Source organism: Hydra vulgaris, chromosome 11, assembly GCF_038396675.1.
Source record: "Hydra vulgaris chromosome 11, alternate assembly HydraT2T_AEP".
NCBI classification, from domain to species: Eukaryota; Metazoa; Cnidaria; class Hydrozoa; order Anthoathecata; family Hydridae; genus Hydra; species Hydra vulgaris.
The window spans coordinates 6,189,717-6,204,839 of record NC_088930.1 but is presented as its reverse complement, the minus strand read 5'-3'; the positions used below and the strand labels follow the sequence as shown (position 1 = coordinate 6,204,839).

Genomic DNA, 15,123 nt, shown 5'->3' with positions numbered 1-15,123 from the left:
TATATGATATATCTGATATATAAAATATGATATATAAAATCATATCATTATATATATAAAAATAGATCATTATATATAAAAAAGATCATTATTATATATTAAAAATAGGAAAGCGAAGTTTTTAAATTTCGAGTAATTCTGGACTCGAACTTTTAAAAAATAATTTCATGATAAGTAAATTGAGAATTTTTAAACGAGTAAGAAATATTCTAGTAAATTAAAGAATTGAATGTTCAGTAGACGTGTTTTTTGAAAACCATATTAATTGCTGCCTATTTTATTGTTAGTAGTAAGATGCTTATAAATTTTGTTGTACAAATTTTTTCTCAAATTTTAGAGAATACAGAAAGTTGTGAAATCGGAAAATAGTTACTAATGTTCTCAGTGACCTTTTAATAATGGTATGGCTGTCGCTAATTTTATTATTGGTATGGCTGTCGCTAATTTTAGAGCTAACTTTCTTAAAATTTTGTGATTCATTGAAAAAAAATCGTAAAGAGTAAATAATTTAAAATATCAAATGAACTTATAGCAAATTAACAAAATCAGGGCCCACAGATTTTTTAGATTTTAAAATTTGAAAAGAATTTTCAATTTCTTTGAAAGATTATTCAAAATAGCTCAAGTAAGAATTTAGAGAGAAAACTTAGGTCATTTTTTAAACTGTTACACAGTAGGCATGCGTCGTGTAGTGGACGTCCGTTAGACGTCTTACGGACGTCTGGACGTGAGATGTCCAACGTACGTTCCCCGGACAACGCGTACCCACTGGGTAGCATAAGGAGTTACTTTGGCAAGGTTTAGTTCTACAGACACAAAATATTTATTAAATTCTTCCGTAATATTACTTTTTTCATATAAACAATCATTATTAAGTTAGCACTCTTGGCGCAGTGATAGCGCACTTGACTCTAAAAAAAAAGGATCCGTGGTTCATACCCCAACTCTGGGTAAATTTTGTGACATCGGTTAAGAAGAAGGCGTGAACTTCCAATTAAATACTAATCCACAGGGCTCAGTGATAAGACCGTAAGGACTTCTTGGAGCACCTTAATAAAATTAAAAAAAAAAAAAAAGTTTACTGTGTATGGTAAAGAGTGAGGTGTACACACCTATTATGTCATTGTAGCATATTTGCTACAATGGTAATTCGAGGAATGAAATAATAAAAAAGTTTTCTTAAATTAAAGGATTCTGTTAAAAGAATTTAAAGCAATTTGAAAAATGAAACTTTGCTATTCATTTCAATTTACAAAGTCACTTCTAATCAAATAAAAACATGTAAACCATAACAATACTTTCATCCGATCATCCGATTTTTAAAAAGACAATTTTGATATGTTTTTATGCCTTCATTATCCAATTATATTAACCTGGCTAAATCGGATCAGCAAAAGTATGTTGTAAATATGCTATAAAAGTTGTTTTTGAGATCACTGTGTTGACAGGACGGCCATAAAAGGTTTCTGAAGTTATGTAGCAGATCTGCTACACGGGGCGCTAAAGGGTTAAACTTCGTATATTGATGTGAATTGTGTTAATATTACTTTGATCAAAAAATCTTTTAATTTTAAGGTTAAAAAAGTAGTTACATTTATTAAATTATTTATAAATACCCACGAAAGTAATTACAATACCCATGGAATTAAGCAGAATCAATGAAATAATAACGATCAGAATCCGATTCATCACCTAATAAAAATCATTAGTTTATTAAAAATTGCATAATATAGACTCAAAATTAATGGTTTTGTTGGAAATGAGAGCAAAGAGTTTCTTTGCTCTTATTTTTCACGTGTGATTAATTTTCACGTGTGATTAATTTTTTTGAGTCCATATATGGACTCAAAAAAATTATAACTTAGTCGGTTTTTTTTTATATATTGTGGTTTTGTCTTTATATTTAAAAATCTGGCTATGATAGATCTATTTTTTCTGATATCTCTCGGTACATTTTCCCAACTTAATTTGCTCTTTCAATTTCAAAATTTGTGTAATTAAAGTTTATTATTTAAAAACTCCATAACTTTAATTTCACTGTCTTACCAACTTTCACCATTAACTTCCTCAAAACCACAGAATCTCGAATTTTTGTGCCGGCTTCTGACTCTAATTCAGCAAGTTTGTTAATCATATCAGTACTTTCATATTGATTAATGTTAGATTTTTTTGCAATTGTTTCATTATAATTACTACTCATAATTCTTTGTTAAAGAGAAGTGTTCAAAACTGTTTGTATGCTAAAATGATTTTTAAATTGAGTAAATCAGGGCATTTTACTTTTCACCAAGCAATAAATTGTTGCTTTGGTTAGAGTTCTGGCTCAAAACAAAGAAGTTAGTGGTTTTACTCCTCTTTAGCCCAATAAGCAACATTTGTAAGGGAGGAGGTGTGAATTTCCGGTTTAATATTTTTCCGCGATGCTCTATGACAAGACCAATAAGTCTACTTGGAGCACTTTAATAACGTGAAAAACAAACAAACAAACAAAAAAACGACATGATTCACGTTTTTTATTACTTGGTGATCACAATTTTACTTGAAGACTTTCAACTCATACAAAACTTCAAGGAGGAGAATTCGAAAGGAAGACGGGATATCTTTTCAATACATTTTAATTACAACAAAACTGACCTAGGAAATTTGTTTAACAAGTACTTTATTGACGGTTTCACCTCCTCAATGTTTCCACTCAAAAAGTATTCTGCAGTTACGAAGCTCGCAACAGTAATCTGAAAAGATAAAAATCAACAGAAAGAGAATTAATGACATGAAGAAGTTGGCCTAGTATAATACAGACTATGAACATTTTTATGTAAAAATCCTCCGATGGCTTTCAAACTAAGTTGCCTGCAACATTAATGTAGCATATGACGGTAAATAAAATAAAAACTCTTGTCTTGGGCTATATGCATCGACAATATGATTTATGTCATAATGTTTTTTATGTTATCTCGTTTGACTTGATTATTTTTATACTTTGTGTTCCTCATTTAACGTTTTTTCCTTCATTTTTATAAATTTAAACACAAAGATAGTATGTTTTTTTATTTACAATTTACTACTGCTTTTCAAAATCAATATTATAGTCAAAAACTTTTTTATTAGAAAAAAGTTTTATTTTCTTGCAGAAATCCGTTAAGTACAAAATTTAAAAAAAGTTTCGCTAAAAAAATAAAAGTTTTAAAAGTCAACCCAATCAATATTTATTTTTGCAATACAATAAAAAACACTTAAAATAATTTACTAAGCCAAAATTTTCACTCATTTTAAAATTTAGAAGATTTTTTTAGGTTTCCGAAAATTAAAAAAAGTACACTTGACTGGTTTCTGAAATAAACGCTTCAATTACTGTTTAATTTGTTTTCTAGTTTTTTAATTCTATCATTAAAAAACTTCGTTATATAATTCTCGTGAATTTCTAAAATGTCTTTTAATTGTGCAAACGCAAAATATTTGGCCATTTTTAAATGTTTTTGTGAAGCAGCTAAAATCAAAAAATCCGTTCGCGGAGATTGCCGTGAATTTTTTGAGTGATCTCGAGAACTCTGTTTAATATTCTTTAAACTATTTAATGAGGGCTGAACTGAGTCTTATTGTTCTATCTGTTGGAGCATAGCATCTGTGGTTTCAATTTTTAAAAACTGTGGAGAACTCCCTGGCTCCCATCACAATCGTCCAACCAGTCTTTTTTCTATCATCAGCAAGATCAAACGAATTTATTATATCTCATCTTGAATCAAATAACTTACACTCTGACAACTGACGCGAGTATTAATCTTCTAGTTCTTCAGATGACTGTTAGCTGTTAAGCAGAAATATTCTATTGTGCATTAGATGGTTTTCAATAAAGTTTGGCTTGCTTTCCTTCTCCATAAGACTGTTCATATGGTGTATCTAGGAAAGTTTTTGATATTTATTAAATCATTTCTTTCTAACTGCAGTACCAAAGCCATTTACAAAAACCAAAATTCTTCTTCTATTCCATTAATTTTTGGGGTACATTAAGGTACCTTTAGTATTGTATTGTTTCTCATTTTTATTAATGATATTTAAAGCAGCTCTTTTTGCTGACGGCATAACTATATACTCCAATTAACCAAAAATCACTTTTTGATTGCTTTGAGCAGGCAGCAGATCTTGAATCTGATCTCACTTCTGTAACAATCTAGGGTTTCAGTGGCTTATAAATTTTAACTCCAGAAAAACTCAGTTATTTATTTCAAAAATTATAGAAGTGTTATTGTTAGGGTAGGTACAATCGGCTGAGCAGAGCAGATTGGCTGAGCAGATCATTCATATGGTACAAACGGCTGAGCAGATTATTAAATTAATCAGCCGAACTTTGTGTGATCAGCCGAATAATGATCAGCCGAATACTATGTGATATATGTGTGATCAGCCGAATATTATGTGATCTATGTGTGATCAGCCAAATATTATGTGATATATGTGTGATCAGCCAAATATTATGTGATATATGTGTGATGAGCCGAATATTATGTGATATATGTGTGATCAGCCGAATAATGATCAGCCGAATATTATGTTATATAAGTGTGATCAGCCGAATATTATGTGATATATGTGTGATCAGCCGAATAATGATCAGCCAAATATTATGTGATATATGTGTGATCAGCCGAATGTTATGTGATATATGTGTGATCAGCCGAATAATGATCAGCCAAATATTATGTGATATATGTGTGATCAGCCGAATGTTATGTGATATATGTGTGATCAGCCGAATAATGATCAGCCGAATATTATGTGATATATGTGTGATCAGCCGAATATTATATGATATATGTGTGATCAGCCAAATATTATGTGATATATGTGTGATCAGCCGAATATTATGTGATATATGTGTGATCAGCCGAATATTATGTGATATATTTATGATCAGCCGAATATAATGTGATATATGTGTGATCAGCCGAATATTATGTGATATATGTGTGATCAGCCGAATATTATGTGATATATGTGTGATCAGCCGAATGTTATGTGATATATGTGTGATCAGCCAAATATTATGTGATATATGTGTGATCAGCCGAATGTTATGTGATATATGTGTGATCAGCCGAATATTATGTGATATATATGTATTACAATTCTGAAAAGACAATGACCGTGAACAAACGCTGCCGACGATAACATTGTTTGCTAGAAAGTTGTTGGCTATTTTTGCAACTGATACTTTGTTTTTTAGTTAAAGTTGCATTAGTTAAAGACTATTTGAAATAATTTGAAATGCTTTAACTACTTAATATTACTTAAATTTATTTGTGTTTCATTATTGTAAATGTAAAGCTTTGTAACTAACAAAAAAACAGGTTTGTTGATATCGAACCGAACCGAACCCGCACTGTGCTTGAAGACCTAACCGAACTCCAACATTAGATATTAACGAACCAAAATTTAAAAAAAAAAGGGTATATATTTTTTTTTTCGATAATTCACCTTCCTTTAGGCCCGAGGGGGCTACTACAATCGGGGAGGTTACTTTTTTTTTTATTCGTAGTGCAAGTCTCTCGCAACTCTTTAATCCGAAACACGAACCTTGACAAGCAAGTCCGCTGCGCGGATAAACTAAGTTGAGCGCGGTACTTCCAGGGACGTGGTGGGAGTCGAACTCCGAACCTCTCGCACGCAAAGCGAGCGCTCTTACCACTACACCACTACCGCATAATATATATATATATATATATATATATATATATATATATATATATATATATATATATATATATATATATATATATATATATATATATATATATATATATATATATATAATAGTAAAATACACTTCAAACTTAAAAAGCAATTAACCGATTTGGCAATCAGCCGAAATTAAATAATTCCATTTGTAATATGCTAAGTACATAAATCTCGTAAAACCGTAAAACCGCAAATGTGTTATAATACAAAAAGTGAAAATATTTTTAATTATTAAAAATGTATTAAAAATAAATAAAATAATCACAAACAAAAATTAAAATCAAGAATGTTTAGAAAATATTTTTTTATATACATTTAGCACATTTGTAAATTTTCTGTATATCTCTCTTGTACTCAATAAAAAGTTCCTCGGATAAACCTATGCAAGATGAATGAAACCACTCATTGCACAATTTACACTGGACCATCGAGCCAGAAGACATAAAAATAGTGCGACAAACACAATACAAGGTGTTTCTTGAAATTCGAATTACACTCTTCCTCACAGTTCTAAAACTCTCAACAGGAAACTGAGTAATATACTTATTTTCAAGACATGCCAATAAATGTTGGCGCATTACTGACTCTCTGTATGTAAAATTGCAGGGATCTTTGCCTAGGCACAAAGAAACACAATTTGCAATTGTATAAAATCCACATAACATTTCTCTTTGACGGGATACATTGTTAATATGGAGCTCCATCACTGCACACTGTATACGAGCAAATTTTGAAATTGAATGTGTACACTCTTTGCTAGGAATTAACTGTAAACTGCAATAGATGTTTATTTTACCATCTTTGCAATGCTGGTTGGCAACAGTTATCCAATGTCCTTTGGTTTCATCATTAAAAATTTGAACATAACCACGTTTTGAAAGCGGAAACTATTACACTGACCTGCAAAACACAGAATTGGGTCCTCTAAACCGTCAACATCGGGGAACTGTTGTTTACACAAAATCATTGCAGCATAAATAACCTTATCATTGAGAAGGCCATCTGGACTTGTGATTAGATTACGATCAGCAATGCTAACACTCGCTGTATTAAATTGAAGCCAATCGCCTACATCAACTGGAACCTAGAAAACAAAATATTATTGGTTTATATTATTAAAACTGAAAAACACATTGAGAATACGTTTAGCAAACCAATGTCAGTTCTATTATTGTAACTATTTGATACTACTAATGCTATTTTTACCTCCAGCAAAATATTTACTTATGATTAACAATGCTTAGTGTGATTGCTTAGTCTAGTGACATAAGTTTAGTGACATTAGTATGTAGCTTAGTATGAATGTTATTATTAATATTTAATATTATAATTCATAATGACATTCTTAGTATAATAAGCAAACGGATTATATACCATGTTATAAACTGATTAGATATCATGATATCTTCATGAAGTGTAATAACTATTTTAGAAATATATTGATTTTTTAACCATTTATAGATTTCAATTATACATACAAGTTTCAAATTGAAGAACACTTCAATTTGAATTCTTATTTGGTGCACTTCTTGATAAAACTTGTTATAACAACCAACATTTGTTAAGAACAATAGTATAGCTGTTATAAACAACTTAGTTAACAACAACAGAATTTTGTAAATATTATTATGCTGTGATAAAAACTTCATACCCTGCTGCCGCTTGGTGTAAACGCTTGATATCTGTTAAACACACATACTTTGTAAACATTGCACACAGTTTGTGTGCTGCTTAGTAAGCAACACACAAACCCAATGTGCAATTAAGCACATAGTTAATTTAAACTAGTGCCTTGCTAGCTGATGAAAATAAACACAGATATACTTAGAATCTGAAAAATGAATAAATAGAATTGCATCACTTACAATACATTCCAATTCAACATTAACAATTGGTATCACATCTGAATAAAGTAACGACTGAAAATCAGATGAAACTAAAGAGGCAGAGGGTTGTTTTTTCTTTGGTACATATGCATCAACCAATTTTAATTGTTTTTGCTTCCTTAAAAATAATAACATATTTAACAGAAAAACAATATATATGTTTAAAAAGAAACTTTAAAAATAAGAACAACACTTGAATATTAAAAAAAAGAATGAGACAATTGTAAATGTAAAAATACAAAACCAAAAAATACATTTTAGATTTCGCTAATGGGATTGCTGTAGCAATATTATCAGCGTGTAAATAATCAATACCAACTAAAGTTGGAGACACTTTTGCGTCGTTATTTTGTATTAAGGAAAAGTCATCAAAACTACTCAAGTCCAAATTATTAATTGCACCAATTGCATCAGGTGCAGGGATAAAGTTAATATCTCCTGGTCTTGGTTTCTTCCTTCCCGATTTTTTGTCACCTTTTTTTCTAAAAAAAAAAGAGTTATTTTACGAATTTAATAGATTTTAGAGAGAAAAAAAGTCTAACTAGAATGTAATCAAACAAAAATTAAATAAACTTGCTACAGAAATTAGTAAAATTACCGTGAATTGCCTCGCAACTTGGTCAAATTTAAAACTCGCCTTTCACTACACTCAACACCTATGCTACATTTGACTGCCAGTACATGACAGCACATTGTTGAAGAAGGGCATGTGCAACTTTCTTTTGGAAATAATTTCACCACATGTGCATTATGTGCATTGCCATCTGGTCCAGAGACTGTAAAGACTTTGATGCTTGGATTATGAACTACTGTCAGCATGTTAGAAAGGACACTAATCGATGGTGGTACAAGCTGTTTCAATGATACATTGGCTGCTGCTTGCAGCTCTGCAATAACGAGCTCAGGATCTTCCAATTTAGGTACTTCATCGATGTTAACTGAAACAGAGAATAATTTAAGGTAATGAATATGCAGGGGTGTACCTTCATGGTCATCTGGTACCTTAATGATTTCATTACTTGTGATTATTTAAAAGAAACCTTTAAAAAATAATTAAATCTTTTTAAAAAAAATACTAGGTTTAAAATTAAATACACTACAGTGCACTATTTAATTTTACTAAACGTTATAAAAAGCAGCGGATTTTAATTAAAATAGACAATAAATTACAGCACTGTTGATTACTATAGTGGGCGACTCAAGTAAGACATAAAATTACACACCTGATATGTTGTATAGATTATGATGATGAATGTAATGTGCTATTGCACGATAGAAAAACGACTGCAAAAATAGCAACAATAAGTGACCACAAAAATCATAAATAAGTTTAAAACATGATTTAAATACATACTAGACAGGTGAGTATTTTCATTGAGAGTGTATGGTCCAAAGCCACTGAAGCTGCGTTTAATTTCGGTGAGATAAAAAGTTTGTAAACGGTGCATTGCTATAAGCATAGCATCAACTGGTGCCTCCTCCCATTCCTGAAATCTCTTTATTAGAGCGTTTAAAGATTCAGATATATTGTTTGTAACTAAACCTTCAAATAATCCAACAGATCTCAAATAGCCAATAAAAGCTATAGAAATACGAGCGCTCAAGTGGTTTTCAAAATAAACAACAAAGGCTTCACTCCAAGAAAGCTTCAATGTATCAATCTTCATTTGGAGCTGGCTTTCACTTTCACACTGTAAAAGTTCCTGGACTTGAGATTTGTATACACTTATTTCTTGTTTTCCAGCATTATGCTTCTTCAACCATATCTCAATATCTGACAAAATATGGTTAGAGCAAGTTACAAGATTCCATTTTGGTAATGCTTTTTCAATAGCCTTGCTTAGACCACTCTCTCCATCTGTTACTATTACAACATTATTTAAAATTGGGAGTTTCGTTTTGAGAGTTTTGAAAAAAAATTTATGGACTATATCAAATTTTTGATCGTGTAATAAAAAGGCTATAGGCATACATGGTTTTTCCACAAAATAACTCATTTGTGCCACTAAAATAGATAAATAAAAATCCCCTAAATTAAAAGTTGTATCATAAGAAAAAAATACTTGAGAACACATCACAAGTTGTTCTATGGATTTTTGTATTCCAAATGATACAGCCAAGTCCGGGTAAGTAGAGACTGTCCACACAAATCCAGGCATCATATAAGCTAGTTCGTGAAGAGTAACAAAAGAATCAACTCCAAGTCTTTTTCCTGCTGATTCAACACTCCTTATATACTTGAATTGTCTAGGATTTCTAGGTTGAAACTGTATGGGCTCATCTTTGACATCAATAAGCATTTCTTTGTAATTCTTTGATTCAACAATAGCACTTCGCACTGATGAAGCTGTTGTTAGGAAATTAATAGCTTTTTTAGAGTTTCCTAAAATGCAATAAAATATAATTTAATTAGATATTAGAAATTTATGAAAAATATCTTTTAAACAAACATAAGATAGAACTGTTATTAAATAATATTTGAAAAGATTACCATGTGGCATAAGGACAGCAAGGTGATGGTTTCCCATATAATGAATAACAACAACATCTTTTTGACACAAATCTTTATAAACAAACTTCTGAAATACAGTTGATGTTCCAGTAGATGTCACTGTGGCATAGTGGAGCTTTGAATAAACTGGCGAACCACGTGGAATTTTACAGCATCCAGTTTGTTTCCATCTATATCCATCAGCGCGCCAGTCATCTAATAAATGAAATTAAAAAAGTTTTTCAAAACAAACAGAACAAATAATTACATAAAATAAGGTAGGTGAGTAGCCTTAGCCCTAAGGATGAAAGAGAAGGAAAAAAATTATTCAAAATCTTTATTTTATTATGTGTAGGAAAAGGAGGACAAGAGTTGAAAACCTTGATCACCCAAACTAATATTAAAAAAATAAAATGCTACTATATCATCTTACATTTTCTTAAATATCCAATTACTATAGACTAAACTTAAAATGTAAATATGATATGCAACACCAAAACATTTGTTAAATGCAAATGTGGTTGAAACATTGCTTTTTAGATGCATTTCATGGTCCTTAAATAACCATCTAGAGCTATTGTGCATCTTCGTTATAGCTATAAAGCTAAAGCTATTGTGCAGCTAATTTATATTGGACATTTTGACCATTCACTTTCCCCGGCTCCTAGGCAAAAAGTATTAAAAGTGGGAATGAGGATTCAAGCTATGCAATTTCTCTAATAAAGTAACTTTTATGAGCAGAAACTAAAAAGCTATGGAGTTACATAACTACTTCATAAATTATTACATGAGTATTTTTAAACACTTATATTTACAATTAACTTTTATATTATAAGTGCAAATATACTCATTATACACTTTCAACTTACTGGTTGAAGTCTAGGAAAACATAAACAACTTATTAAGTATACTTATAAAGTTTTTTCTTTAATTATCTGGTTATTTACCTTTTTATTATTTGGCATTATACCAACATTGTTGGTATAATGCCACTAGATTACTTCAGCATTGTTGGCAACAATGCTGAAGTAATCCAGGTATGATCAAATTTGCTATATAGATAATCTGTAAGTCTGTAAAGAAGCACATCCTAGTTAAACCTGGCTTATTGAGAGTTGCTTATAAACGATTTAAGAAAGTGTATAAAGTATCATTATTTATTTTATCGTTATTAGCTTTATTAAAGTTTATTTAATTACAAAAAAATCTTAGGTGTTTATGACCTATCCCATTGTTCACTTGAGCGACATACACTTCTCCTGACTTCGGCTTGTTGAGCAGTGTTGACCTTGTATTAATGTCGCTTTTGGTAATAAGTTCAGCAATAACTTCTATTTTTAAATGAGACAGAATATTTGTAAGTATTGGTATCGCCATTACATAATACACTTACACTTGAAGATATAAGACAAAAATAATAATTTAAATGAGTTGAAACATTTGTAAGTACTAGTATCGCCATAATACGCTCACGCTTGACACTAAAAATACTATTTTTTATTAAAAATACTGTTCCTTGCCGTCCGCACTATTTATGATCTGCTCAGCCAATTTGCTCTGCTCAGCCGATTGTACCTACCCTTATTGTTATTCTTTAATAGATTAATGACAACACTCTTTCAGAGACATTTTTCTTTAATACCGTTTAGGATTCTTTGGTATTTCTTAAATTTAGTATATTTCTTAAATTTTGTATAACTTAAATACTGACAACTTTCAGTCTTGTTAAGTGTGAATTTATATTAAAAATAGAATAAAAATTAAATTTACATACTTAGTTTAAATCAAACTATTTTCTTTTTAGTTGTTCATTTTTAATTATGGTATCTTTATCTAAAACCATATTTATATATTTTTTTTGTTATTATGGTATCTCTATTTAAAACCATATTATAAACAAGAACCATGCAATAAATCATTTAATAGAAAAATGAAAATATTAAAAGTTATTGACAACAGGGTTCTGTTCTAGGGTCTTTACTGTTTTTGATATATATTTACAATCTGTCACTCTATAAATAATTCGATTGTTTATCATTAGGCTTCTATGTATAAATTAAATCACTTGCGCAGCTGTGTAAAAAAGTTAACTCAGATCTCCATCATTTGTGTCATTGGTTAAATATTAACAGCATTTCTCTAAATATCAATAAAACTGAATTTTTTTATTTTTCATCCACCAAAAAAAAAATATTGATAATGATAATGTAAAAATTAGAACATTAAAGGACTTTTCTCATCTAAATATATAAAATATCTCGGGGTATTTCTTGACAAAATCCTATCATGGTACAATCAACTAATTTAGTTAAATAAAAAACTCTCACGTGCCAATAGTATGTTGTCTTTAATACGATACTATGTTCCCCAAAATATTCTAATATCAATTTACTATTCCTTGTTTTCCTCTCATCTAAGTTATTGTTGCATTGTTTGGGGTCAAAAAGGTAGTTTTCTAATAAATTGTATAAACAGTCTACAACACACTTCCGTAAGAATTATGATATTTCTCCTTTACAATCTAATATCCAAAATAGGTTTACTGAATTAAAAATTCTAAAATTTCAAGATCTTGTAACGCTTTACAATTGTCTCTTTGTGTTTGATTTTCTTCAAACTAAACTCCTAAATTCAATTAATAACTTTTTTATTAAAATAAGTGACACATAAATATTAAACTCGAATTACTGATAATTTTAACTTGCACACTTCCAGTTTCAACACTATCAAGTATGGCAAGCTCTATAAAACACCAATGTGTTTCTCACCGGAACCAAATAATACCATTTATAAAAAAAAAGATATTAAATAAATGCCCTTTTATTACCAACATTCTTCTTCTCAATCGAAACCAAATTAAGAAATTTTATTTGAGTATATATATCTAATGAATATTAATTTTATCTTTTATTATTTCTTTTTTAAACTACTGTTTTTATAAAACTATTATTACTTTTATTTTTAACTTTATTACTATCTTTTTTTTTTAACTTTATTACTATTACTATTATTATTATAATCATTACTTTATCTTTTTTTTTTTGCCTTATTAATATTATTTATAATGATAGTGATAGTGGTTCCATTGTAGTAGTAGTTTTATATTTATTGTCCTAATTTTTGCAAATGTTATGTTTATTTTTATAATTTCACAATTTGGTGATAAATAAACAGTTGAATTTAAAGTAAATAAAAAGTTTCTTAGCGCTGTTTCTTTTTTTTTAAAAAGCATTTAAAAAATTTTTTTTGGTAAGAAAAGGTAATTTTTTACAAGCGTCACCCTCAAAACCATTCAGACAAATACGGAGCTTTTTTGTAGTTATTATTTATTTGTATTTAAAAAAAAGTCAAGTTTAAAAATTGTATATTTAAAAAAAATAATAATGCCGAGCTTTATTTGGTTATTTATTTGGCTGCATATCTAAATTATTAGTATGAGGTTTTATTTGGTTATTTATTTAATTGCTTACTAAAACTTTAATATTATTTTTTTATTTGACATAAGGGAGGGTATTTATAATAAAATGCTACACATTAATAAGAAGACATATTCATAAATTTTCTTTTATTTCAAGGACAGCTAAATATCATGGATACATACATAAATTGTAGCCAATCGTCGTCAGCGCAGTTGAGTTGTATACAAATACTTGAGCTTCAAGCCTTCAATGCAACTATTATATTAAAAAATGCTAGTCCATAAAAAAGCTCTTTATAAATGCTATTTTGCCGTCTAATGCTTCTTCTGTGGACAACAGGGTGGTGGGCAAGATGGTACGCACTGCATAACGCAGATGGCTGGGCATGGTGGTGGTGGTGGTGGGGGTGGTGGGGGTGGTGGTGGTGGTGGTGCTGGGGGTCCATTTGGTCCTGGTGGTCCATTTGGTCCTTGTGGTCCTGGCATACCTGGTGGTCCTGGTGGTCCTGGTGGTCCATTGGGTCCTGGTCCTCCTGGTGGTCCGGGTGGTCCAGCTGGAGCTCCTGGTGGTCCTGGTGGTCCTGGAAGTCCTGGTGGTCCTGGAGGTCCTGGTGGTCCGGGTGGTCCATTAGGTCCTGCTGGTCCTGGTGCACCTAATGGTCCTGGGTATCCTGGTGGTCCTGGTGGTGGTGGTGGTTGTGGAATACAACATACTGGCATACAAGCGGGTGCACAGAAAGCTGGGCAGCCAGCATAACAAGCAGTGGGTGAACGTTTATCTAAGAGAAAATAAAGTTGATAATTAAACCATATTGGTTAATCTATGTTAATTAATGTTAATAATTATACAACCATTTTTTGATAATTTAGACTAATTTTTATTTAAGTTTACTTATTTGGATTTAAAAAAACGTTTTTCAAAACTAATAGTTAACAGTATATTTGTTTACAATTATTTTAAAATAATTAAAAAAAATATATTTTAAACGTTAAAATTACTTACCCACATGTCTTGGCATACCTGCCATGCAGGCTCCAAAGAGAGCGACTAGAACCACAAGTTTTGTATCCATTTTATGATATCTGTGAGATGCTAAATGTAAAAACGATCAATTTTATAATTAAAAACAATGAATAGTTTGTTGTTTCAAAAATATTTTTTTATTTTAAAAATCTATATTAAAAAGAAAACTTAGAAGAATGCTTTTTTTCTTTTTTTCTTTTTTGTTCTTACCTCAAGTGAAGACCGACGATGAATGCTAGAATGCTGGGCTTAATCTTTTATTGCTCTCGGCGGACTTAACCAAGCAAAAGCGTACGAAATCATATTTACGCTTCAATGCGTAATGAGTGAATACCAATTCTTGCAGAACGTAAGCCAAAATCGATGCATTACAATAACCCAAACTGTTTGTAATTACGAGTTGTTTTAATTACGATTTTGTTTTAATTACAAGTTTTTCTCATTGCGGGTTGTAACTTTTTTTCAGTGATGTTTACAGCTCTTGTTTATTTTACCGAATCAAAATTGTGTTAAGAAACAATTATCAAAAAAAAAAAGAAAAATTTAGAAGAATTGAAAAATAGTAAATATT

General features: G+C 30.2%; 2 protein-coding genes across 4 annotated transcripts; both read right to left on the bottom strand.

The window, feature by feature from the left end:
• Positions 1-5,842: 5,842 nt before the first annotated feature.
• On the bottom strand, positions 5,843-11,593 carry LOC136087366 (uncharacterized). 3 transcript variants are annotated; one of them, XM_065809913.1, is made up of 7 exons: positions 11,334-11,593; positions 10,111-10,326; positions 8,974-10,002; positions 8,218-8,557; positions 7,874-8,101; positions 7,599-7,737; positions 5,843-6,817 (listed from the first exon to the last, which is right to left on the bottom strand). In XM_065809913.1, exons 1-7 carry the CDS (start codon positions 11,485-11,487, stop codon positions 6,557-6,559), a joined length of 2,367 nt encoding a protein of 788 aa, XP_065665985.1. In that variant the 5' UTR covers positions 11,488-11,593; the 3' UTR covers positions 5,843-6,556. The 3 variants fall into 3 exon arrangements, 2 of the variants coding, with proteins under 2 accessions (XP_065665985.1, XP_065665986.1); XM_065809914.1 differs by having other exon boundaries at positions 11,504-11,593; XR_010641750.1 differs by having other exon boundaries at positions 6,730-6,817; positions 7,385-7,737.
• A 2,250-nt stretch (positions 11,594-13,843) lies between these two features.
• Positions 13,844-14,601, bottom strand: nb001 (nematocyte-specific minicollagen nb001). The gene is given in 2 exon segments (NM_001280883.1): positions 13,844-14,307; positions 14,532-14,601. Coding segments are annotated over 2 exon segments (534 nt in total).
• Positions 14,602-15,123: the final 522 nt, after the last annotated feature.

Excerpts from the sequence above, each read along its gene's own strand:
- LOC136087366 (XM_065809913.1), bottom strand. The coding sequence starts at position 11,487 with ATGGCGATACCAATACTTACAAATATTCTGTCTCATTTAAAAATAGAA. Across the intron at positions 8,102-8,217 it reads AAGTTGCGAGGCAATTCACG|AAAAAAAGGTGACAAAAAAT; the intron begins GTAATTTTACTA and ends TTTTTTTTTTAG. Across the intron at positions 6,818-7,598 it reads ATGTTGAATTGGAATGTATT|GTTCCAGTTGATGTAGGCGA; the intron begins GTAAGTGATGCA and ends TTTGTTTTCTAG.